At 44.4% G+C, this 27,401-nt stretch overlaps 1 protein-coding gene and 1 long non-coding RNA gene across 2 annotated transcripts in view; one reads left to right on the forward strand and one right to left on the reverse strand.

The window, feature by feature from the left end:
* LOC308462757 overlaps window positions 1-27,401 on the forward strand; it is a 226,437-nt gene that overhangs the window by 157,581 nt on the left and 41,455 nt on the right. The window lies entirely within an intron of this gene.
* On the reverse strand, window positions 348-20,897 carry HDC (histidine decarboxylase). The gene is made up of 12 exons (XM_080980375.1): window positions 20,654-20,897; window positions 18,984-19,156; window positions 14,938-15,051; window positions 12,043-12,165; window positions 8,854-8,988; window positions 7,406-7,549; window positions 6,747-6,813; window positions 6,268-6,430; window positions 6,081-6,171; window positions 3,789-3,887; window positions 2,201-2,302; window positions 348-1,309 (listed from the first exon to the last, which is right to left on the reverse strand). Exons 1-12 carry the CDS (start codon window positions 20,679-20,681, stop codon window positions 557-559), a joined length of 1,992 nt encoding a protein of 663 aa, XP_080836501.1. The 5' UTR covers window positions 20,682-20,897; the 3' UTR covers window positions 348-556.

Raw genomic sequence — 27,401 nt, forward strand, 5'->3', positions numbered from 1 at the left:
AAAGTGCTAAAAACTAAGGTAAAAATGGATTATTTAAGAAAAATAGAGAAAATATGTGATGCAGTCGAAAAAGGTTGAATATGGAAACCATGGAAGGGTGGAAGGGATTCAGGAAATTCAGGAAATCCTAAATGCTGATCCTGATGTCTAATGTTTGAATTTAAATGCATAGTGTAAAACTGAATAAAAAAGATTGTACAAAAAAACAAAACACCAAATCTCAAGGGGCCAGTTTTGAACTAATGGCCTCTAGTTGCTGACCCCCTTTTGTATGATAGCTTACCAACCCACAATGCAAAAACTCCATATGGAAGCAGAGAATCTGCAATGAAACATGAAACGCCAGGCACAATGCTAAATAGTTTTATTTCTCTTTTAAACTTATTAAATATAGAGGCTTTAAAAAAAATAGCACAGAGTCTTCTGTAACTAATATAATTATTTTATATATTATTAGAGAGGGTCATAGATTATTGCGTTGCATGAGAATAAGCAGGCTTTGGTTCTCGCTGCCTCGAGGAGAGCAGGGGGACAGCCGTTGAGGGTGGAGGACTGACTACACGGTGGCCTGTAGAGGGCAGCACGGCAGCTGGAGCCCACACTGAATCGTGCATTCCGGAAAACTGGGCACGCTGTAAAATTTCAGGTGTTTCTTCAGGGCGCTTTTCTTGAGCATCAGTATCTCTCTGGGCAATTGGGAAAGGAGTTTCTCGCTGGTGCAAGATCCTCTCTTTCCGGGGACCTCCAAGCCCATGGCCTTTGGGTGGCTCGCTTCCCAAAAGCCAGCTGTTGGCACACTGAGAGAGCGAGCTGTCTTCTTCTTGCTTTGAACAGAGAACGAGGGCACTTTGTGGTTGGTGGGGCTCAGGCTGCCTTCTGTGAAGCAGTCGTCCGAATGAGGATCCTCAGGCACGGCGACATTTTCCCCGAAAGACCACGGAGAAGGGCTTAGAGAGCCTCTTCGAGGCTGCACAGTTATTTTACATGGGGACCTTTTGCTTTCTTCTTCCTCTAAGTCAAAAAAGGGAGCAGCACCTATTGATTTTGAAATGGGGCTGGTTATCACGTTGGGAACTTGGACCCCTTCCTCTGAGATGGCGACAGGTTTGGGCGTATGATGCATGTTTAAGACTTGCACCGCAGCCTGTTGGATGAGGGCCCAGTCTCGTCGGATGTCTTCTCGGGTTGTAAACTGAGACGTCACAGTGAACCGAATGATGAACTTGTCGTGAACCGTTGCCGGAATAACAAAGAGCTTTCCCGATTTGTTCAGATCTTTTAAGACCTTTTCTGTCATCCAGTTAGGGCCCTGTTTTCAAAAGATATTGTGATAATCCACGTACAAATTGTTTTCAAAGTAATAATAATATAATAATAATTTATTATTTATGCCCTGCCCAACTGGCTGGGTTTCCCCAGCCACTCTGGGCAGCTCCTAACAGAATATTAAAAACACAATCAGCCATCAACCATTAAAAACTTCCCCAAACAGGGCTGCCTTCAGATGTCTTCTAAAAGACAAATAGTTGTTTATTTCATAGACATCTGATGGGAGGGTGTTCCACAGGGCGGGTGCCACCACCGAGAAGGCCCTCTGCCTGGTTCCCTGTGACCTCACTTCTCGCAGGGAGGGAACCGCCAGAAGGTCCTTGGTGCTGGACCTCAGTGTCCGGGCTGGACGATGGTGGTGGAGATGCTCCTTCAGGTATACTGGGCCGAGGCCATTGAGGGCTTTAAAGGTCAGCACCAAAGAGAGAGGCCATGCAACTGAATGCACCAATTCCCATCATAGATTTTGATTAACCCAGGAATCTGGACCAACACCAGTGAAGTCAGGTCTGTGATCTTAAATTATGCTTTTTCCTATTAAAAGATGACTTGGTGGATGGTGTGGATGCATGACAGAAGTTTATAAAGTTATACTTGAAGTGGATAAATTAGCGGATTTTTCTCCCTCACCCATAGCAACTAGGATGTGGAAAGAGCCAGTAACTTAGACTGTATCTGCACTGAGGGACATGAAGCAGCCCTGTTAATGGCCTGGCTATATTCCACCCCCCTTCAGCCTTTCATTGGAGATCTGATGTATGCTAGAGATGCTCACAGTGATTCATTCTCTCCTACGCTCCTTCTTCATAGCTGTTTTTTGGGGGGTGAAGTGGGTTGTTTTAAACTCTAGAGGGGGAACTTTTGCTCTTACCTTCAAACGAAACACAACCAGTCCAAGGTGTCTCTTAGCAGGGATTTCAAACAGGGGATCACTTCTAACCAGTGACTCAAAATATTTGGCCATCTCAGTGCCCTACAGTTTCCAAAAAAAAGCATAAGCAATTATTGTTTTACAATGATTTTGATTAAATCTTCCAAATTATTACATAACTCCAAACTTAGGTATTGGTTTGTTTATTTTTTTACACATTTTCTTCTTGACTTCCTGCCCCTCCTTCCTTGATTTTTTAAATTCCCCCTTAATATCTGCATTAACACGCATCTTCATTTATTTTTTAAGCCCGCAAAATCCATTTTCTACATTCTTCCATTGCTCCTATCTCAAATCCTGCGCGTGATTTCATATGAGAATTATAGTTTGATAGGTATAATCCACCAACGGCCTCCATCCTTCTATAAAAAAGATCACCATTTTGTCCTCTTATTTTAGCATAAGCAATTATCATTTCCAAGAGCAGTGCAAAAGTCATAGGATGCAGAATTAAAATGAAAACATAATCTTGCCCAGAACCAATGAGACATCCCTGACCACCCTCAAAGCTTTAAGTAATTAACATTTTAACATACAGAAAGGCTGGAGAAACTTTGAGGTACCTACTCACCATTGGCACTTAAAAACTGTGCCTGGCTGCTGGCTAGCAAGCTTTCCTATCCGACTCATTAGCCAAAGTTCTGCATATTACACAAAATTGCCAACAAAGATGTCTATAGAATCATAGAGTTGTAGAGCTGGAAGGGATCACAAGGGTCATCTAGTCCAACCCCCTGCAACGCAGGAATCTTTTGCCCAATGTGGGGCTCGAACCTACAACCTTGAGATTAAGAGTCTCATGTTCTACCAACTGAGCTATCCCAGCTGGATATATTGTTAGGAGAAATTCATACAAAACTGCCAGCTCCACTTCCCAGTGGGGAGGAGTTGCAGTGGACCGCGTGATCACCCACTCCCCACCGGGGGGCGGGGGACTTTGTCCCCCGTTGCCTGGGGGATCCCGGCCACGTCAGAGCCCAGCCAGCCAATCGGCGGCGAGCCTTTGGGCTCTTGTGGCGGCTATGCATTGTTTGACCTTGTGTGGGGGAGGGGAGGTGTGACCATCACCTGCCCCTCCATGCTTAAGGGTATTCCATTAAGGGAACCCGGGGGTGTTGATCTAGTCTGAAGCCCGGCTGGGGGGCTAGGGCCTTGACACGACCCCGATGGGAACACCAGGGGGAGCTTGAGTTGGTTCGCATCGATGGGGCTCCCCCTACCGGTGGTTTACCCTTACTGGACTTCCTGCACAATGGGCAGGAGTCAGATATAGTCAGGTCCATTCAATGCCTAAGCCAATACCGCTCACATTCTGTAATTCAATAAAGTTGTGGCCAAAATTTGCCCAATAGCATAAACATAATATCCGTGTCCTTGTGTGAGTTATTTCCAACGAGGGAGTGGCTGTGGCGTCTCGACACGCAATGGATTTTCATTAGAACTGCACTTAAGAGTGGGGGAAATTAGGAACCAAAATTGACAGATTCGCCCTTGCCCAGTCACACATTTACACCTCCAGTTCACCTACATGTCTGACGTGGTCTTGAAGCTTCTTCACACCAAACGAGCGGATCACAAACCAGAGCTTCAGAGAACGAAACCTTCGGCTCAGTGGGATTTGCCAGTGCTGTAAATCAAACAACAGTCAGAGCTCAGCCAGGAGAAAAAGGTGGAGAAGGGTTGGATGTCGAAAGCTGCCAAGGGCACGAAAGCCACATATCTGGGATCTCATTCTACTTATTGATGGGGAGCGACTGTACCTCGGCAGCAGAGAAAGCTCATGCATCTGTCTGCTTTTCCAATAATACACTCCTGCAGCCTTCCCAAACCTGTTGCCCTCCAGCTGTTTTGGACTATAGTTCCCATCAGCCACGGTCTGCATTTTGTGTGCATCCAAACAGAGACCAGATGCACACAAGGCCTCATTTGAGTTAGAATTAAACAGAGACCGGGCGCAGGAATCTCTCCTAGTATCCCCCTGGTAAACAAAGAACGAATAAAAAGTGGTGCCTCCTTCTGAGATCTACAGATGAAGGGTGGTGTACATTTTTTTATAAGGTAAAGGTAAAGGGACCCCTGACCATTAGGTCCAGTCGTGGCCGACTCTGGGGTTGCGGCGCTCATCTCGCTTTATTGGCCGAGGGAGCCGGCGTTTGTCTGCAGACAGCTTCCGGGTCATGTGGCCAGCATGACGAAGCCGCTTCTGGCGAACCAGAGCAGCGCACGGAAACGCCGTTTACCTTCCCGCCAGAGCGGTCCCTATTTATCTACTTGCACTTTGACGTGCTTTCGAACTGCTAGGTTGGCAGGAGTAGGGACCGAGCAACAGGAGCTCACCCTGTTGCGGGGATTCGAACCGCCGACCTTCTGATCGGCAAATCCTAAATCAGGCAAATAAGTAAATATCCCCCTCATGACTGAATAACTGGAGAATTCACCACTAGTTGTATTAGGGCAAAGGCCTTCCTAGCCACAGGGCATGCCCTCCAAACACATTTGAGCCCAGTCCATCTTGTTTCAGAAACCAAGTTCACATATGCACTATACATTTCAAGCACTAGGATACCATTTTAAACAGTCGTGGCTTCTCCATCCCAAAAGAAGAATCTAGGAACTGTGGTTTATTAAAGGTTTTTGTTAGGAGACCCCCTATTCCCCTCCCAGAGGTGCAGTGCTCAGAGCAGTTCAACAATCAATACATCTTCCCAAGAGTACAACTCTCTGAGGGGAATAAGGGTCTCCTAACAACTCTCAGCAACCTTAGGTAAAGGTAAAGGGACCCCTGACCATTAGGTCCAGTCGTGGACGACTCTGGGGTTGCGGTCCTTATCTTGCTTTATTGGCCGAGGGAGCCGGCGTACAGCTTCCGGGTCATGTGGCCAGCATGACTAAGCCACTTCTGGTGAACCAGAGCAGCGCATGGAAACGCCGTTTACCTTCCCGCCTGAGTGGTACCTATTTATCTACTTGCACTTTGACGTGCTTTCAAACTGCTAGGTTGGCAGGAGCAGGGACTGAGCAATGGGAGCTCACCCCGTGACGGGGATTCAAATCGCCGACCTTCTGATCGGCAAGCCCTAGGCTCTGTGGTTTAACCCACACCACCCACCCTCAGCACCCTCAACAAATGACAATTCCCAGGATAATTTGATGGGAGTCATATGTCACATACTAATATGTGACATATATGAGACTAATGTGAGACTAATATGTCTTCCAAAGCAACTACTCTATTCTGAACTTAAAAATGGAAAGCGTAATGCTGGGGGTCAACAAAAGAGGTTTAAAGACTCTCTCAAGGCAACAACAACAAAAAAAGGAGTATAAACACTGACAACTGGGAAACACTGGCCTGCGAGCGCTCCAGTTGGAGAACAGCCATTACCAAAGGTGTCATGGACTTTGAAGATGCTCAAACTCAGGACGAAAGGGAGAAACATGCTAAGAAGGAGGCACGTTTGGCAAACTCTCACCATGATCAACTCCCGCCTGGAACCCTATGTTCCTACTATGGAAGGATGTGTGGATCCAGAATTGGCTTCCACAGCCACTTATGGATTTATAGTTAAGACTGTGTTCATGGAAGACAATCTTACTCGGCTAAGAGGGATCACCAAAGAAGAAGAAGACTAATACGTAAGAACTACTAATGATGGTGATGATGTATGTTTTGCCTAAGGAGGTAAATAATTTGGGGGATTTCTCATGGGAGAAAAGACAAAGGAGGAGAGAATCAGCCCCCCTACTGCTATTTTGAAAACAAACACAGAAATCTGGTGTCTGGTCTACAACAGCCTCCTTTTGCATTCAGTTTACTCACCATGAAGTCCGTGGCTGACCCCGTGTTGGGATGTCTGAGGTAGATGGGATTAACACTGAAGGTTTGCTGCAGCTTGTTTTTATCCTTGATCCTATACAAATGGGGACCGGGGGAAATAATTGGTCATTGGGGGCAATTGAGAGACTTAGAATTTCACGTGTGTGCAAGCTTTGAGCCTCACACTCACCAGAACGCTGTGCAGTCAAAGTGAACCATCATCCATTTGGAAGGGTTGAAGGTAAAAGAATCTGCGTATTCTATTCCAGTCAAAAATGTTCTGAATTCTGGGCAGAGAAACGCTGTCCCAGCATAGGCAGCATCGACATGAAGCCAGAGTCCCTCTTTAGAACCTAAAGAGTAATTGAAGGTGATGTTTGAGAAGGTATAGAGATGTACTGAATGTTCTCTGTCTGCCCTTGCACTGGCAGATGACCGAATTTAAAGGCTGCACAACAACGAGATCTAATGCAACAATCGCACTAGTGGAAGCTTGTTGCGCAACAGTTGATTCCTGCGCAACAGTTGGTTTCTGTGCAATAGCTGACACTTGCGTAAGCTGTTGCGTTGCCATAAAATCTAGAGTCAGAGATTTGCTTGGGGAAAGGGTTGGTCACCATCTAAGACTTGGTATAACGGTCCCTTTTGAGAAGTATTGAGACTACTTACAAACGGGTCCCAGCTCTGAAAGGCTGTCAAAAGCACAGACTCCAGTTGTTCCGAGAGTTGCACAAACCTAGACAAAAACAGGGCGTTGTCAAGAAAGCATAGCAGAACATCCAAAAACAACCAGAGACACGAATTTATTGGTTAACAAAATGTCCGCTCGCAGGACGCAGATAAGTCAGCCATCAGTTTTCAGGGAGTTGAAGGCAATACGGGAGAGACGTCATTGCTCATGGGGTGACCCATGGCAGCTGCTGAGAAAACAGGTTTTGCAAGTGTTAGAAAAGCCTGCACAACTTGTTTTAACCAGAGATGGAAAGAATGGCTGGACATGTTCTAAACAACGTCAGGGCTTCCACAACCTTCAGCTCTGAAAAGCAAGTGTCACCTGTCTTTCTTCAACCATAGTTTTATGCTCCTTAAAGAAGTTGCTGTTCTGTCTGTCTGTCTGTCTGTCTGTCTGTCTGTCTATCTGGTCCAGTATCTTATTCTGGTCCAATATCTTATTTCCAGATGCCTCTGGGAAAACCTCATGCAGAAACCAAGCACAAGAGCACTCTCCTTTCCAGAAACTGGCACTTAGAAGCAATACTTCAACCAAGGAAGTAGAGGAGAACCATCAAGGCCAGTAGCCTTCCAAGTATATAGAGAACAAAACTTACAAAGATGGGCACCAGGCCACGGCTTCTGTCTTCTTCAATGGCTTTTTTCAAGGTTTCTCCTCTCAAGGAAAAATTTTCATCCACAGGAAGAAATCTCATCTTCACGAGGGAAATTAAACCCGCCTTTTCTACTGAGGAGTGAGCCTGAGAAGACAAGCAAGGAGATTCCAGGGACTCAAGTGCTGGTAATGTTGGTCAAGAGGAGCCCATACTACAACAAGATTTAGTCAATACAATTACAATTAAGTTTGGCTGAAGGCCTGAGCAGATTTGTCCTTGGTGCATATATTCAGCCCATATATCTTAAAGGATAGGTGTTGTTCAGTCCCAGCTCCTGCCAACCTAGCAGTTCGAAAGCACGCCAAAAAGTGCAAGTAGATAAACAGGTACCACCCCGGCAGGAAGGTAAATGGCGTTTCCGTGCACTGCTTAGTTATGCTGGCCACATGACCTGGAAAAACTGTCTGCGGACAAACGTTGGCTCCCTCGGCCTATAGAGCGAGATGAGCACCTCAACCCCGAGTCGTTCACGACTCAACTTAACAATCAGGGGTCCTTTACTTTTACCTTTATGCATCCTTCTTTTTCCAAAACTGACACCCCTACACATGCAGGCCTTCATGGGGCACTTCCAGACTGTTGATAATTTTGAGTGGCATCCAAACAGCTAAATTCATGTTGCACGATCAGAGTTGATCGGGAAGTCATGCACAACAAACCCACTTCCCCAACAGATCAGACTTTTTAATGATGAGGAACATGTGAGTTAAGGCATGGATGAAAGGTAATTTAACCTCATTGCAAACAAATCAGAATGAGTGCCTACTGCTTCGAGTCCTACCCTCTGGAGTAGCAGAAAACAATTTTGCTCCATCTTCTGTGCAGCAGCCCTGTAGATCTTTGAAGGTGGCTATCATAACATAAAAGTTTCCTTTTATCCAGGCTAATTAAACCCAACTCCTTCAACCATTCCTCATAAGGCTTGGTTTCCAGACCATTTATCATTTTGGTCGTCTTCTGCACTTATTACCAATACAGTGGTACCTCAGGTTACATACGCTTCAGGTTACATACGCTTCAGGTTACAGACTCCGCTAACCCAGAAATAGTACCTCAGGTTAAGAACTTTGCTTCAGGATGAGAACAGAAATTGTGCAGCGGTGGCGGGAGGCACCATTAGCTAAAGTGGTATCTCAGGTTAAGAACAGTTTCAGGTTAAGAACGGACCTCCAGAACGAATTAAGTACTTAACCCGAGGTACCACTGTATCCTTCTTAACCTGTGGTGCCTAGAACTGGGGTCAACAACTCTCACCACCCTTAACAAACTACAGTTCCCAGGATGTTTGGGAGGAAACCATGACTGTTTAAAGCAGTACGATACTGTTTTAAATGTATAGTCCAGGTGGGGCCTAACTCATATACATGCAGACACACACTCTCATTTACCTGATCTGAGGCATAAGCAATGAGACGAGAGTTCAGAACAGAATCGTCTGCACCTGGCTCAGACTCCTTCATTTCCAGAATTTTATTCTTCCTTGCAGCCAACAGAGCAACCAAGGTTGATTCACTAACTGTGCTCTGCGGAAAGAAACAAACTCTCCTTATTATTAACAGCAACCTATATCACAAACACACACAGGTATATAGGAAGCTCTCTTAAATACCCAGGTCCCTTCTAGACTGTCACTATTTTATGAGTGCGATTCAGTCACAAACTGGTATATTCAGTCTACGCAATTAAAGTGGATTTGGCACCTTCGCCCCGTTAACTCAGGTTTCGATGGAAACTGCATCAAATATTCAACACTGCATATTCAACACTGCAAAAGTGTTGAATAATAATTGTTTGACTTCAGAGGTGGGGAACCTTTTTCAGCCTGAGGGTCACGTTGACTTCTGGGTAGCCTTCCCAGGCCACATGGCAATGGCAACTGGGGCCAGAGGCCAAAGCAGATCATTTATCGCCTGTCCAGTTATTATTGAATAGGACATCCCTATTTTCACCAGAGAAATGTTGGAGGCTAGAAGGCCCCCCCTTTCATGCTCCCTGGGCCACTCCTCCTCTGATCTGGGTGGCTGGGTGAAGCATAGAGGCTCCTCTAGGTGCTTCAGCAGAGTTCCTTGCCAAGGGTGCAAGCAGTGCCGGATTTACATATAAGCTAAACAAGCTATAGCTTAGGCCACACTCTCTTGGGGGCCCCAAAAAAAATTAAAGGAAAAAAACCTGGATGTACATTTCCAAAATATAAGATAAAAAACAAATAAAATAAAACCTACATGCAGCAACTGGGACGCGGGTGGCGCTGTGGGTTAAACCACAGAGCCTTGGACTTGCCGATCAGAAGGTCGGCGGTTTGAATCCCCGCGACGGGGTGAGCTCCCGTTGCTCGGTCCCTGCTCCTGCCAACCTAGCAGTTCGAAAGCACGTCAAAGTGCAAGTAGAGAAATAGGTACCGCTCCGGCGGGAAGGCAAACGGCGTTTCCGTGCGCTGCTCTGGTTCGCCAGAAGCGGCTTAGTCATGCTGGCCACATGACCCGGAAGTTGTACACGGGCTCCCTCGGCCAATAAAGTGAAATGAGCGCCACAACCCCAGACTCGGCCACGACTGGAACTAATGGTCAGGGATCCCTTTACCTTTATCTACATACAGCAACAGTGTTTTGTGTTGTGTAGGCTCCTATGATGTAAGTAATGGGCCCGGCCTGTTAGCCTGCTCCCTAAAATATCACTGGTTTGCTCATTTCTATGTATTCCGCATGGACTGGTTGCATGGCAACAAGTGCAAATGGCTTTAGATACCTATTAGGTCCATAAATTACCATACAGCATATATTCAACACAAGAAACAGCGACAATTTGCTGTTGACAAAGGACAGCTGGGGCCCCATTACCTTCAGTAGCTTAGGGTCTCATCCAACCTAAATCTGGCCCTAGGTGCCAGGGAAGCCTAGGTTCGCCTCTGTCTGGAAGTGATACAGGTCAGGCTATTTAGCTCAGCTAAAGCTTTCTGAATAGCAGCTGGCTGAGGTTTTTCTTGGCATCTACATCCTAGCCATCTCCTTTTTTTAACTGGAAATTATCAGGGATTGAACCTGTGACTTTACACACGCAGAGCTTGTGCTGTGTCTCTGAACTACGGGCTCCTTCCGCTAGAAAACTGTACCTTGCTGTTTTAATCTACAAACTGCTAATTCATTTTGTCCCCACTGCATGTTGCAATCTATGAATCATTTCATCATAGGCCAATGGTGACACCTACTGTTTGCTCTAAGAAATGATATTAATCTCTCTCAATTATAATCATGCTTCTTTTTAGAAAAGATTATTTATGTATGCGACCACGGCTGTGCGGATGTTGTTGGTCCAGAGATGGAAAGAAGATAAAGTCCCTACCAGAGAAGAATGGCAGATCAAGTTGATTGATTATGCTGAAATGGCTAAAATGACCAGGAGAATCAGAAATCAGGGAGACCAAAATTTGAATAAGGAATGGGGGAAATTTATAATTTATCTTAAAAACGATTGTAAACAGCTAAAACCATTAGTAGGATTGGAATAACAGTTGTAGTTTAATGGTGAATTTTGGACACAGTGGAGAGGTAAAAGATTTGGATTATTATAAAAGATGCAGGAGGAAATGACTAACAATAGGATCCACAAAGAGGAGGAGGGAAGCCCAAGAGATTCTTTAGAATCTTGTTTCTATGTTGTATGTTGGATATGTGACTGTAAAACTTTAATCTGAAAAACCAAATAAATATATGATAATGCTTCTTGTTTGAGGCGTGTCGCAAACTATTCCCCAGTAGAAGGATGTAAATCAATTTTGACATGTCCAGACAAGACAGTAGAACAAGAATAGGGAAATGATGTCTATGGCCATGCTGTTAGAATTCCTGCTCCATGGTTGCAGTCATGGGATTGTTGTCTTTCACATGATGGTGTATGTTTTGACTCCACAAAGTAGGAAGTGACGGAGACAGGATGTTTGTGTTACTGTGTTGGGTGAAGTGGGACTATTGTCCTTTGTTCATTCTCTTTGCTATCTGATGCTAGAGAGAGGAGCCATGTTGCAGTGCTCCGGGTGTGTTTATATGTAAATAAAGTAGATTAGCCAAAATGCTGAGTTGCTGAGCTCTGTTACGCAAGTTGCGCAAACTCTGCGGATCCCTAAGTGTGCCGGTGTTGGTTGGCATCAGTCGCTGTGGTGTTCAGGCTCAAGAAAGCTTTTGAAGCTCCCGAACGATCAGGAGGGAGAGAACATGCCAGTTGGGCATGTGCCTCTGCCAGGGTCCTACTTGAGGATAGGCCGAGCTCCTGACACATACTACCCTTAACATGCTCAATCTTGTCTGATCTCAGAAGCTAAGCAGGGTCAGGCCTGGTTAGTACTTGGATGGGAGACCACTGAGGAATACTGGATGCCGTAGGCTTAAAAAAAAAGAGAGTAGGGAAATGGTGGCCCTCCAGATGTTGATGAACTCGCATCATCACTGACCATTGGTCATGCTAGATGTGGCTGATGGGAGTTTTGGGGTTCCTCAGGCTCCCCATCTCTTGCACTAGAAGTTCTGAGCATGTTCAGACTAAATAAAACCAAGGAAAACACACACCCCTCCTGAGCTACTTACCTGCAGGATACCTCCGCCCCTGCTGTCTGGATGATGATGCAAGAAGAAATTTGGGAGACCTAACATTTGAGCCAACCAGTCCATCACGTTCATTTCCAGTTCCGTGCAAGCTGGGCTAGATGCCTGCAAGTGTGAAAGAGATACAGGATGAGAAAAAGGATCTCTTTTTACTGGGTCAAAGCCTACCGATGAACGAATATGCTTTGTGTAGGGAAAGGGAAGCTGCTAAACCTGCAGCCTACTTGTGAGTAGGGATACTTGAATCTCTCAGTTTCAGCTTCTCATTTTTTCCACTCTTAAGTTCAGCCCTTAACATTCCCACAGCAGCTTGTGGCTTGTTTGAAATCCCTGTGAAAACTCATCATCATCATCATCATCATTTTAATGCAAATGCTCCTGGCATGCACATCTTTGTATGCAAGTTTTCCTCACATGCATATTTCTGCAAAGCAATTTCCCTTAACAAGATGGGTTGTGGGGTGTTTTTTTTTGCATATTTGTGATTTTGTATGTGTTTTGTTTAGCTGGAAAATTGCGTTGTCACATTTGGAGAAGTGCAAATTTTAAAACATACATCTATGATTTTTTCTTATCTTCTTTAAGATTTAATTGTATTAGTTTATGTAATTTATTTAGATTTCTGCTTTTCTTCTTTCTATTCTTTTTCTTTTCTTCTTTTGTTCTTTGTAACCTTTTAAAATCTTTTTTCTTCCTTTCACGTTTAAAAGTTTTGATTTGTATGTATTTGCAATATAACTCAATAATTTAAAAAAAGCATCGCAGGCCTTTCAGTTTGCATATCAGAGCAAACTAGATAAGATTGCGTTAAAATGAAAACTACTGGATTTCTTCCCCAACCCTATCTTACAGAAGTATTCTGTTAAAACACTTTGCATGACTTCCCTCTAGTGTTAACATCATGTACTAGTATGGTAGAGTAAATCTGTAAGAAGCTGTTTTGCCTAAGCAAATAAGCGCTTTAAAAATAATAATAATATGTTTTTAATAAGATTCCCCATAAGTAACAGGTATCACTGAAGGCTGGCTTTAATTGAGGGGGGGCTGCCAGTGAGTGGCAGAAATGCTACTTGTATTCAGCCCAGGTAGGAACTGACCCTGAATCTTTTTCCCAAACTGCTTCTGCAAAGGTAATGAATTTGGGAGGACTTGTATTAGAGGGATGGCCTGGGTTGCGGAGGATAGTAATTTGGGGAAATAAATTAATTTAATATGACTTTACCTAGAGGTGATTTAGGGATAAGGAATGGGGGTAACAAAAATGGAACTGAAATGATTGATTTTGAGCAGGGTCATGTTGAGAAATAATTTTTTAACACCGCAGCACAAACTTTTCTTTCAATATCCAACTCCCACAATATATTATTATTATTATTATTATTATTATTATTATTATTATTTAGATTTATATACCTTCCTTCATAATAAGATCTCAGGGCGGTTCACAGAATAAAATGCAGGATAAAAAGGTAAAGGTAAAGGACCCCTGACAGCTAAGTCCAGTCACAGATGACTTTGGGGTTGCAGCGTTCATCTCGCTTTACAGGCTGAGGGAGCCGGCGTTTGTCCGCAGACAGCTTTCCCAGGTCATGTGGCCAGCACGACTAAAGTAAACTGCTTCTGGCGCAACGAGACACCGTGACGGGAGCCAGAGCGCACGGAAACACCATTTACCTTCCCGCCACAGTGGTACCTATTTATCTACATGCTTTTGAACTGCTAGGTTGGCAGGACCTGGGACAGAACAACGGGAGCTCACCCTGTCGCGGGGATTCAAACTGCCGACCTTCTGATCAGCAAGCCCAAAAGGGACAGTGCCACCCACGACGCCACCCGCATCCCTTTTGCCGATGTTGCACAATGGTCTCAGCCAATAACACTGCTGATCTGAGCTGCCTTCCCTCGCACTGAGGGAGACCAGGACAGCTGATCGCTACCTTCCCCTGGCCCCGAGGTGGAACAACTTTGCTCAGTCAGCAGGAAAGAAGAAGAAGCCACAGTGGACATGCATTTTCGCTGGCTGCCCCCACTGACAGTGGCTTGAAGCACCCCCCCCATCCCCATCCCTTCCCATTCAAACCATGTGGTGGCAGTGACTTCGCTTCCTCTCCTTCCCCCACCCATCTGATCTCTGCAGCTGCTCCTTCCCTCATCCCCACACCTGATCTCCAATTCGCGGTATTTCACTGCTGATATATCACGATGTAGAAAACCAGATATCGCTTAGCCCTAGTGTCGTACCTTGCAAGTCAAACAGAATCCATTCCGGAAGTCTATTCGACTTTGGAAACCAAAGTGTGGCTTCTGATTGGCTGCAAGAAGCTCATGCAGCCAATCAGAAGCCGGGGAAGCGCCATCGGACATTTGGGTTCCAAAGAACGTTCACAAACCGGAACACTCGCTTTTATGTTTCTGGTGTTTGGGAGCCAAAACGTCTGAGTACCAAGGCATTTGGGATCCAAGGTACGACTGTACACCTAAAATCCTTTGCTTATTAGGAGCTACTCCACATTTTGTTCAAAAAATTGCTTTGCAGAGGTAACTACCATAGAGTTATCCAAAATTTAAACAGTAGGGGGTCCGTGACTTGGCTTTTGATAAATAGGGGGTCCTCAGTAATTAGCTAATTGGGAACCACTGCTGTAGAATATCAATCAGCCAAAGGCCTGGTTGAAGAGAAAACAATATCTCAGAGAGGCAATGATATTATAATGCCAGCCATGTACACAGGTAGTTAAACATAACATACGTTGATATAATAAATGTATATTTAAAAGGTTAATCAGGTACAAAGTCTTTAAGCAGTCGACAACCATGATTTTGTTGAGCAGCAATCAATTCAGCATGAAAACTCCCAAGAAAAGCGGTGTCATTTACCCAGGTAAATCCCAAGCAATTAATGGCGTCTGCCAGCATGTCGCCCAGGAGTGAAGGCCAGGAGGTGAGAGCCGGAAAGTAGGCATGCATGTGTGGACTCTGCCAATGGACAACCTGGGTTAAAAACAAGAGTTGAGAAGCTGATGAGAGGGCGAGAAAGGGTTGATTACTGCAGAAAACAAGTGAAAAGGAGCAAAGGTTACCTTAACTTGCCCTCCTACATTTCTCACATGAAAATTATTATTAGTAGTAGTAGTAGTAATAGTAGTAGTATTTATTTCTACCCCACCAATATGGCTGGGTTTCCCCAGACACTCTGGGTGGCTCCCAACAGAATAATAATAATAATAATAATAATAATATAAAACATCAAACATTAAAAACTTCCCTAAACAGGGCTGCCTTCAGATGTCTTCTAAAAGTCAGATAGTTGTTTATTTCCTTGACATCTGCTGGGAGGGCGTTCCACAGGGCGGGTGCTACCACTGAGAAGGCCCTCTGCCTGGTTCCCTATAACCTCACCTCTCTCAGTGAGGGAACCACCAGAAGGCCCTTGGCGCTAGACCTCAGTGTCCGCGCTGAACAGTGGGGATGGAGACACTCCTTCAGGTATATCCTGAAGAAACATCCTATTCATTTTACTATTTCTACCCCGCCCATCTAACTGGGTAGCCCCAGACACTCTAGGCAGCTTCCAGGAAATACATGATACATGAGGACATTCCGGGATCAAATCAGAAACCAGGACGGCTTCTGTAAATCCAGGACTGTCCCTGGAAAATAGGGACACTTGGAGGGCCTAAAGCAGAGAGCCACACCTGCAAATGCCCTCTCTGTTGTTTCTAGTGATGTTCTATCTTCTGCACAATTAAAAGGATGTGTGTGGAACCTACAGCTTAATTCCATGTCGCTCTTGGATGCTTTCAAAGCTCCCCACCTACTCTGCAAACTCCACCCACTTTGGCTTTGGCCCTGCCCACTTTGGGCTGTGGCTCCACCCACCACTGTCATGCAGATTGCTCCCCTGCGGGAAATGCGGTGCTTGGCAGGTGATAGGGGAAGATGTCTACCCCGGAATTCTGGAATTAAAGGCACAAGATCTTCAACTACCCTAGGTTGTTAGACCGCAAAGGGGGGAGGACTGCAGACCTCGCCGAGTGCATCTCAGATCTGATGGAAGCATCTGTGCATTTTTTTATTAATGTCAAAGGAAATAGAAGAATGTGGGACTGATAGATAAATGTCTCACTAAAGCAAAATCATTTATCTCAACGAAACATGCCCGTTAAGAGGAAATGGAAACCCATCCATAAAGAGGAAGCGATACATATTTTCAAAGAAGAAAGCCATCACAGGACAGTTTTCTTCTTGTTTATATTCATTTTTTATCATATGTCGGCAGGAATATGCAGCTGACCCATATGGGGATCGACTCTGCAACCTTGCCATTATACAGAATGCATTTGTTAATTTTGCAGCTATTGCTATCTTTCATCACAAAAATAGTAACTACTGAGCACTGATACCACACTTTTCAAATCTTCAAAATGCTTCATGTACATTACCAAAAAAACCCCTACAAGGTAGGACAGCATTATCTCCATATTGCAAATGCCAGAGTCTGACAGATTATTTAATAATAATAATAATAATAATAATAATAATACTACAGTGGTACCTCGGGTTAAGTACTTAATTTGTTCCAAAGGTCCATACTTAACCTGAAACTGTTCTTAACCTGAAGCACCACTTTAGCTAATGGGGCCTCCCACTGCTGCCGCGCCGCCACCGCACGATTTCTGTTCTCATCCTGAAGCAAAGTTCTAAGTCTGAAGCAGTATTTCTGGGTTAGCAGAGTCTGTAACCTGAAGCGTATGTAACCTGAAGCGTATGTAACCTGAGGTACCACTGTAATAATAATAATAATAAAAATAAAATAATAATAATAATTTAATTTGTATACCACCCTTCATCCACAGATCTCAGGGTGGTTCACTACATAAAACCCACAAAATACATAGTAAATATAAGAACCAATAACCCCTCCTCCCACAACTTATTTAAAAGGACATCGGATGTCAACCTGTGAAAGGCCTGGTAGCAGAGGAATGTTTTGCCTGGCACCTAAAGGTGAAAGCGCCAGACAAATCTCCATGGGGAGAGCATTCCACAAATGGGGAGCCACTGCAGAGAAGGCCCCGTTTACTTAAGAACCTCTGCTAAATTTGTAACCCAGGTTAGACTTCATTTAGAGAACTTCCAGCCCTGTCCCTCTGAAAACCGGGAGTTTAAAGAACCTACGCTCACATTGTAATACAAATTTAAAACCAAAGTACCTCATAAAAGTGCGAACCAGCAAAGTAACCATAATAGTAAACATGAGCAGCATACAGTTCATTGAGAACAGTAAGATATAATAAAAAGTATGGAGACTCCAGTAGCATCAGAAGTGCAGCAGCCCATGAAGATCTTCATTCAAGAAAAAGCAGCTGGAAGCACATAGGCAGGGCAATCTCTAAGGCGGGGGTCAGCAAACTTTTTCAGCAGGGGGCCGGTCCACTGTCCCTCAGACCTTGTGGGGGGCCAGACTCTATTGGGGGGAGGGATGAACAAATTCCTATGCCCCACAAATAACCCAGAGATGCATTTTAAATAAAAGCACACATTCTACTCATGTAAAATCACACTGATTCCTGGACGATCTGTGCGCCGGATTTAGAAGGTGATTGGGCCTTAGTTTGCCTACCCATGCTCTAAGGGGTGTGTGGCTGGGGGGAATCATATTGTGAGTCTCTGCCTCCTCCTCTTTATGGCAATGGTGGTGGTATCCTCTCCTTTCCCTGACCCCCAATTACTTTTTGTTGGGGGTTTTGCTGCTGCTTTGGAACTGGTAGTTTAGATCTCCTCTGCTTCACATTTTATTTTTTTCTTTTGTCGCTGCTTCAGAGGTCCTCCACCTCCTCCCTCCCTAGCTTGCTCTAAAAAGGGAGGAGATGAGGAGTCTTACCAGGTGGGCAGGAGGGTGGGCGAAGCAGCCGGGTTGCCAGCCACGTTAGCCGGCAGCAGCTGAAGGCACCCCACCCTGCAACCCTTGGCCCAGGGCAAATGATGATGATGATGATTTATACCCTGCCCCCCCCAGCCAAAACCAGGCTCAGAGCGGCTAACATCAAATGTATAACACATTATCATTAAATCAGGCAATCATTTAAAAGACTGTCTCGCCAGAGTGGTGCCTGCTCTAGTGATCTCCTGCTTGGACTACTGCAATGTGCTCTACGTGGGGCAACCTTTGAATGTGACCTGGAAACTGCAATTAATCCAGAATGCAGCAGCTAGACTGATGACTGGGAGTGGCCACCGGGACCATATAACACCGGTCCTGAGAGATCTGCATTGGCTTCCAGTACGTTTCCGAGCACAATTCAAAGTGTTGGTGCTGACCTTTAAAGCCCTAAACGGCCTCAGCCCAGTATACCTGAAGGAGCGTCTCCACCCCCATCACTCAGCCCGGACACTGACGTTCAGCGCCGAGGGTCTTCTGGCGGTTCCCTCATTGTCAGGTTACAGGGAACCAGGCAGAGGGCCTTCTCGGTAGTGGCACCCGCCCTGTGGAAGGCCCCCCCCATCCAATATCAAGTAAATAAGCAGCTATCCTATTTTTAAAAGACATCTGAGGGCAGCCCTGTTTAGGGAAATTTTTCATATTTAATGCTGTATTGTTTTTAACACTCGATTGGGAGCCGCCCAGAATGGCTGCGGAAGCTCAGCCAGATGGACAGGGTATGAATAACAAATTATTATAATATTATTATTATTAAATGCTCACCAGGCCCAACTGTTTGTGCTGAACTTATATGAGCCTGTGACAAAAAATGGGAGGCTGCTTTGATGCAAGTTGTTATGAAAGGGGAGAGATGCCCCGTTTGCCCTTCCTTTAGGGCCAGTCTTCCAAACAGGTCCTTAGAATTGGGTCTCAAGGAAGGGCTTGTGTAGGGGATGAAAGCAGGCCACACCTGCTGTTGCATCTCACTAGAAGTCCTTACCCCAGGCATGATGATCTTCTCAATGTCTTTAAAGATGTTGTCCCAGCTTTCTGGCTCGAAAGGAGCGCTGTCTGGCAGCTGGTCTCTCATGTAACCGGGCTGCACATCAGGAGACACCCGTCTCTCCCTAAGGCTGGTCAGGTACTGGCAAATGTAGTCCACCATCTCTTTTCCTGGAAGAAGAAGGAGTTGTGAACTCTTGAGACAGCTTTTCCTATCGATTTCGGGGTCAGTTCACCCCAGATGCTCATCACCACGGTATCAAAACAATGACCTGCATGGGTGAATCAGCCACTACCAATTAATTGCCACAAACGGAGATTTCTTTCAATGTCGCCTGATGTCAACTTCACAGTTTTTGATGGAGCCAGAGCTCTCACAATGCTGTTCTAGAAGCCATGAAACCATGGAGGGTTTAAGCCTGCAATCCTTACACCTGCTTATTAGAGTGTAAGCTTACTTCTGAGGACTGCATTGCAATCTTACGTGTCCTTATCTATCAATAAAATTGATTGAACGAAAGGATTGTCAATTAAGGAGGAATGGCTTGTGAAACTGATGGAATATGCTGAAACGGCGAAAGTGACTGCCAAATTAATAAGAGGACATAACAATAAAATGTTTAAGTAGGATTGGAAATCGCTGATGGAATATCTATCAAATTATCACCAATATATGAAGTCACAAGCAGGATTTGAAAAATGAGCAGTGGATTACTGAAAGATTTGATGCTAGTGGGGTTTAGATAATAAAAATATGTGTGTTATAAAACAGCTGATAAAAAAAGAATAAAAAACAAATATCAGGAAAGGAGGAGTGAGGGAAGTCAAGAAGAAACTGCACGTTAAAAAAAAGGTTATATGATGACAAGTGCTCTGAAATATAGTTGGAGACTTAATAAAAATGAAATGGGGGGGTTAAATTGGTTTAACGCAGTGGTGCTTCCAAAGAAACATACATGAGATAACCTTGTAAAGGAGGGATGAGGAACTGGTGGTCTTCCAGATGTTACTGAACTTCTGGTCCCATTGTCCCTGACCATTACCAGTGTTGGCTGGGGCTGATGAGAGTTGGAGTCCAAGGCTGCAGTCCTCTGCACATTTATCCGTAAGCCCTGTGGAACTCACTGGGACTTGCTTCTGAGTGGACCCGTCCCACAGCACTGCACCGCATGTCGTGTACTGGTAGTCCAACCAAATGGAGCACTTTTTCTTATTAGGAATAGCACATTTTGTTTCACCTTTCTTTATTTTATAGCATGTATGTATGTATGTATGTATGCATGCATGGATGTATAATTAGACAGATAGATGCAGATGGATGAATGGATAGATAATGTTTTCATAGCATTTTTGTCAAAATCACAAAATGATGCACAATGTAAAAACAAAAATACAATAAAAATCCGAGCATGTTCTAGAAATCATAATAATGGATTGTATCCAATGTTCTGCTAAGAGGAGACCACTGAAATTAATGGACGCAACCAACTTAAGTCACATGAAAATAATAATAATAATAATAATAATAATAATAATAATAATAATAATGTGACAAAACAACAACAACAGTAAACATAATCAACAACAGCAACGTAAGCACCATTTGAGTTTATAAAGTACTATTCTAACCCAGTGGGAATTCCAGCAAGACTTCATCCATTTACTCACCTCTCTGTCTGTATTCCTCTTGGTCCATGATTCTGCTTTCTTAAGGAATCTCTTCTTCCCAAGTGAGTTGTGGTGTGAGCGGATAAGTGGGTTGCAGACACCTCTGCCTTTTCTCAACTGATGCCCATCCGCTCTCCATCCCTTTTTATACCCTCCTTTATCTGCCAGCCATGGTAGATTGCACGTCAGCAAGTTATTAGGAAATGATGACTCCCTGCCTAACTGCTGCTCCCCTGCTTCTCTTCAAGAATACCTTTGATGTCTAGCATCCTTCTCTTGAGTAAATTAGGGACTCTATTAATATTTTCAATGCAACAGGAAACAAAGATGACTACGATAGGTTGCCCAACAAGGGTAGTACCAGCAACAGTGACGGAAGGAAGAGGTACACACACACACACACACACACACAGACAGAGGGAGAGAGAGAGAGAGATTTAAGTTGCACCAAGCTAAATATTTGGAACTGAGTGAGTTCTTCACTGGGGAAATTCCTCAGACGCAATACAGTACTCTGTTGTTTTGAATTCAACCAAAGCTCATTGCAGAGGTCAAGCCAAAATAACATACAATAGATCAGGACATGGGTGGCACTGTGGTCTAAACCACTGAGCCTCTGGGGCTTGCCGATCAGAAGGTCAGCGGTTCGAATCCCTGCGACAGGGTGAGCTCCTGTTGCTCTGTACCAGCTCCTGCCAACCTAAAAGCATACCAGTGCAAGTAGATAAATAGGTACTGCTGCGGCGGAAAGGTAAACGGTGTTTCTGTGCACTCTGACTTCCGTCACTAGCAGCGGTTTAGTCCTGCTGGCCACATGACCTGGAAAGCTGTCTGTGAACAAATGCCAGCTCCCTTGGCCTGAAAGCAAGATGAGCGCCACACCCGATAGTCGCCTTTGACTGGACTTAACTGTCCAGGGGTCCTTTACCTTTACCTTTTTTACCATAGATCAGTAATAATAGTAATAATAATAATAATAATAATAATAATAATAATAATAATTTATTTATATCCCGCCCTCCCCAGCCGAAGCCGGGCTCAAAGCGGCTAACAGTAAAATAATACAGCATTCTAAAATCAATTCATTATAAAATCAGTTCAAATCAAATTGATGGCAACCATTGGGCTAGAGTTCTGTGAAGAATTACCCTCTTCACTTGAAAATGGCTAAGGGTAGCCTGGCCCTCCTACAGCTCAATACCTTAAGGACCGCCTCTCCTCATAGAAACCCACCAGGACCCTGCAGTTGTCATCTGAGGGCCTTTTCTGTGTCCCTGCTCACTCAGAGATTTGGAAGGTGGCAACACAAGAACAGGCCTTTTCTGTGGTGGCTCCTCATCTGTGGAATGCTCTCCCCAAAGAGGCTCACCTGGTGCCATCATTACATATCCTTAAGTTCTAGGCAAAAACATTCCTTTGGTCGTTAAATGATCTTCTATGGTCTGTTAAAGCTGGGGTAGGGACTGTTATTATGATCATTTCATTATTATGCATTTTACTATGTTTTTATTATTATGCTCCATAAAATGTGCTCTTAATGTTGTACACAGTAAATAATAATAATAATAATAATAATAATAATAATGGGGTCCAACCATGGTGCAACCATGTAGAAAACAAAAGTTATGATATAAAATGCAGAAAATAATAAACATTATATAGAATTTACCCCAGAAGGCCCCTCTGGAATATATCCTATGTGTTGAGTGTTGCCTCTGAGATAAATACAAAATAAAGCTAAGCCAGTGTTTCTAGAAGTTTTGACCTTTTTCTCTTTTTTGCTCTGTTTCTTTCCCACTAGGGTGATGGATCAAAATAGTTTTGCAATTCAAGCAGTTCAAAGCCCTAAACGACCTAAGCCCTGCCTCCTATTTTACGCTCCAGCATTTCTGCGATGAAAATATGATATTATTATTATTATTATTATTAGACCCCGCTTATCTGACTGGGTTGCCCCAGACACTCTGGGCAGCTTACGACATATGTAAAAACATAATAAAATGTTAAATGTTTAGAACTTCCCTATACATTTTCTGAAAACTTGAGCTGAATCACTGGGCATCCCTTCCCCTTTTCATTTTTATTTTATATTTTAGCTTCCTATGTATTATATAATTATGCTGCTCCTCTTCTAAGGAACACAGACCAGACCGGTAGCTTCTACTGGATACTTCTGCTGAAATTTAACAAAACAAAGTGAAAAGGGCTATCACACCCTTTATATTTCCACAAAAACACTGGAAAGCATTATAGAGTTACAGTCATTGCCTTATCTCTGCTCCCCGATCTCTACACTGAGATTGGTGAGACTGAATTAACTTCAGGGTGGCTACTTATATAACACACACACACACACGGGAACCCAGCCAGATGGGCTAGGTATAAATAATTTTTAACAATTATTAGTACAGTGGTACCTCGGGTTAAGTACTTAATTCGTTCCGGAGGTCCGTTCTTAACCTGAAACTGTTCTTAACCTGAAGCACCACTTTGGCTAATCGGGCCTCCCGCTGCCGCCGCGCTGCCGCTGCATGATTTCTGTTCCCATCCTGAAGCAAAGTTCTTAACCCAAGGTACTATTTCTGGGTTAGCGGAGTCTGTAACCTGAAGCGTCTGTAACCTGAAGTGTATGTAACCCGAGGTACCACTGTATATGCTAATATATATGTAGAAATATAAATGTATGAATTATTACTATCATTTAAATACAATCCATCTCACAAGAGACCAAATGACCTGTGTCCAAGTGTTGCTTCCCTTAGGAGTATAAACAAACAAACAAACAACAAACAACAACAACAACAACAATAATAATAATAGACATTTTGCAGTGTAAGGTAAAGGGACCCCTGACCATTAGGTCCATTCATGACTGACTCTAGAGTTGTGGCGCTCATCTCACTTTATTGGCCAAGGGAGCCGGCGTACAGCTTCCGGGTCATGTGGCCAGCATGACGAAGCCGCTTTTGGCAAAGCAGAGCAGCGCACGGAAACGCCGTTTACCTTCCCGTCGGAGTGGTACCTATTTATCTACTTGCACTTGACATGCTTTCGAACTGCTAGGTTGGCAGGAGCAGGGACTGAGCAACGGGAGCTCACCCCGTCGCGGGGATTCGAACCGCCAACCTTCTGATTGGCAAGTCCTAGGCTCTGTGGTTTAACCCAGAGCACCACCCGCATCCCTATTTTACAGTGTACAGGTCATCAAAAGGCTATTTGGGATTAAAAGCATGGCAAAGAGCTAGGATTTTTACATGTGTTGTGTGATGATCACACTAAACCACTGGTTCCCAACCTTTTTTTGGCCGTGCCCCACTTTAGCATCTCTAAAATCCTGATACACACACACACACCCCGGTAACATATAATACTTGTTATTCAAAAAGTGAAGGAAGCCTTCACTTTCACTCTTAATAACTCATTCTCGAATTGCCCCCCTTAAAAATCAAATTGCCCCCATGTGGGCCGTGGGCCCTACTTTGGAAACCATGGCACTAGACTGAATTATTGGTTGTTAAGTGTGGTTGGTAAGAAACTTTAGTCATCCAGTTCCCAGTAGTAGACCCTGATGCATAGAATTTTGCCACTTTGATGGTGATGTCATGAGTGGAGTGTGACAAAAGGAAGATGCCTGTCACGTCTTCCCTGCCACCAGTTCTGGAAAGACTCCAGGAACTTTGGAAGAGGAACCAGCTGCCAGCTGTTGCCAGCTTCTCGGTGGGACTCCTGTGGTTTCTTGCCTTCTTGCAGGACTGAAGCCATGAATCAGCAGCTCCCAGCAAAATCTGCCACTCCAGCCCCAGCTGAATTGCATCATCTAGCTGGGCTGGTTCACTGACTATGCAAAAGCCTTTGACTGTGTCGACCACAGCAAACTATGGCAAGTTCTTAAAGAAATGGGATCACCTCATCTGTTTCCTGAGAAATCTCTTTGTAGGACAAGAAACTACAATTAGAACTGAATATGGAACAACTGATTGGTTCAAAATTGGGAAAAGAGTATGACAAGGCTGTATATTGTCTCCCTGCTTATTTAACTTATATGCAGAATTCATCATGCGAAAGGCTGGGCTGGATGAATCCCTAGCCAGAATTAAGATTGCTGGAAGAAATATCAACAACCTCAGATATGCAGATGACACAACCTTGATGGCAGAAAGTGAGGAGGAATTAAAGAACCTTTTAATGAGGGTGAAAGAGGAGAGTGCAAAATATGGTCTGAAGCTCAACATCAAAAAAACGAAGATCATGGCCACTGGGCCCATCACCGCCTGGCAAATAGAATTGATGCTTTTGAATTATGGTGCTGGAGGAGACTCTTGAGAGTCCCATGGACTGCAAGAAGATCAAAGCTATCCATTCTTAAGGAAATCAGCCCTGAGTGCTCACTGGAAGGACAGATCCTGAAGCTGAGACTCCAATACTTTGGCCACCTCATGAGAAGAGAAGACTCCTTGGAAAAGACCCTGACGTTGGGAAAGATGGAGGGCACAAGGAGAAGGGGACGACAGAGGATGAGATGGTTGGACAGTGTTCTCGAAGCTACCAGCATGAGTTTGACCAAACTGCGGGAGGCAGTGGAAGACAGCAGTGCCTGGCATGCTCTGGTCCATGGGGTCACGAAGAGTCGGACACGACTAAACGACTAAACAACAACAACAAAAGCTGGGCTGGTAGAGTAAAAGCTGGGTGTCTGCTGAAGCAAGGGTGACAGAAAAGGGGATGACTTCAAAGTAGTATTAGTTCAAGGAAAAATAAGTAGAAAAGATGCCAAATCCTAGTTGGGGGAAAGTACTCCATGGTGAGCAAACCCCGACAGTGATTTAACATCACGAAACATGCAGCAAAGTGTGAAAATATAGGTTATTAGATTTTAAAAAGATGTCTTTCCAAGTGGGTTCCAAAAATAGTCCCCTCTTCTCCCAGCATAGGAAAAGACCACACAATCTGTAGGTTAAAAATGGTTTACTTACAAACTCCCCAAAGGTCCAGTTCATGTGCTTTTCTATACATCAGTCAGAAAGGTTGCACATGCAGTAAAATTTGGTTTAGTTCCAAAGTGGTTAAAGTTCCTAAATTACTGTTATGGGAACTCAATAATGGCTTGTGAGAGCCAAGTGGCTAAGCAGAACAACTGGTTTAGCCTTATCACAGGCTGAGCTCATCTGGTAACCTGGGGAGGCAACAAAGACTTGATTAACTAATTCCTCCCAAGGTGAGGGGAAGTGAACTTACCTGGCAGGACAGCTCACTCTATGGTCTTAACCCCTTTGTGCATTAATTAGACTTAAGCATGTTGGTTATATGAGGCTGGTTACCCCACAAATATGCGCTCAACTGTTTTAGCAGCAGACTACAAAAGCAGATCACCAGCTGACTATTAACAGAAAATGTTCCTCCTGTCTGCATAAGGCTAGCAGCAAAAATAAGTTTGCAGCAAACATTTGAAAGTTAAGATTCTGATAGAAGGCACCTGCTGAATCCCTACTGGCAAAGCATTCACAGGCTCTGATTTGTGTTGATGTCAAATGAGCCTCCCCAATTCAGGGGACAACCAGCAACGCTCCTACAGATGATCTCAGTGACTGAGCTGACAATGAAGGGTTCAGGCTATCCCTAAGACATCCTGGACTCAAGTCATTCAGGGCTTTGTAAATTAATACAAGGACGTTGAACCTGGCTCAGTAGTGGATAAGCAACCTGTGCAGATGCTTTAACAATGGTGTCACATGTTGGCAGCTATGTGCCCCCATCAGAAGTCTAGCTGTTGCATTCTGCACAAGTTGGAGTGCTAGAGCAGAATCAAGGGCAGCCCACAGAAAGTGCATTGCAGTAATCCAGTCTCAGTAACGCAAGTTGCTATGAGACACTTCGTTCTTTTCACAACAGCTGCTCCCTGAAAGGACTATCGTGCTTACAGTTTACAAAAGACAAAACAACATGTGAGGTTGCATGCAGACTCAAAACTTTTTATACCAGTAAGCTCTCTGTCTGTCTGTCTGTCTGTCTGTCTCTCTCTCTCTCTCTCTCTCTCTCTGTAAATATATATACAGTGGTACCTCAGGTTACGTACGCTTCAGGTTGCATACACTTCAGTTTACAGACTCCGCTAACCCAGAAATAGTACCTCGGGTTAAGAACTTTGCTTCAGGATGAGAACAGAAATCATGGTCCAGCGGTGTGGCAGCAGCAGGAGGCCCCATTAGCTAAAGTGGTGCTTCAGGTTAAGAACAGTTTCAGGTTAAGAACAGACCTCCGGAATGAATTAAGTACTTAACTGTATATATCTAATGTGTTTGGTTGTAACTCTTCTCTTGGTTTCCTATAATATTAAAAATGGGTTAAGAATGTTGTAGGTAAAGGGTAAAGAGACCCCTGACCGTTAAGTCCAGTCGCGGACGACTCTGGGGTTGTAGTGCTCATCTCGCTTTACTGACCAAGGGAGCCGGCGTTTGTCAGCAGACAGCTTCCGGGTCATGTGGCCCGCATGACTAAGCTGCTTCTGGCGAACCAGAGCAGCGCACGGAAACACTGTTTACCTTCCCGCTGGAGTGGTACCTATTTATCTACTTGCACTTTGACGTGCTTTCGAACTGCTAGATTGGCAGGAGCAGGGACCGAGCAATGGGAGCTCACCCTGTTGCGGGGATTCGAACCACCGACCTTCTGATCGGCAAGCCTTAGGCTCTGTGGTTTAGACCACAGCACCAAATCCTTCCAAATGTCTCTTCTCCTGCTGTGCAAATTG

This window comes from Podarcis pityusensis (genome assembly GCF_964106645.2).
Source record: "Podarcis pityusensis genome assembly, chromosome: 14".
NCBI lineage: Eukaryota > Metazoa > Chordata > Lepidosauria > Squamata > Lacertidae > Podarcis > Podarcis pityusensis.

Bases quoted from the DNA above. Each gene is read 5' to 3' on its own strand.
- HDC (XM_080980375.1), bottom strand. From the start codon at position 20,681: ATGGACCAAGAGGAATACAGACAGAGAG. The intron at 12,166-14,937 runs GTAAATGACACC...TCACACTTGCAG, and splicing joins ATTGCTTGGGATTTACCTGG to GCATCTAGCCCAGCTTGCAC. The intron at 6,814-7,405 runs GTAAGTTTTGTT...GTTTTTGTCTAG, and splicing joins GTGGCCTGGTGCCCATCTTT to GTTTGTGCAACTCTCGGAAC.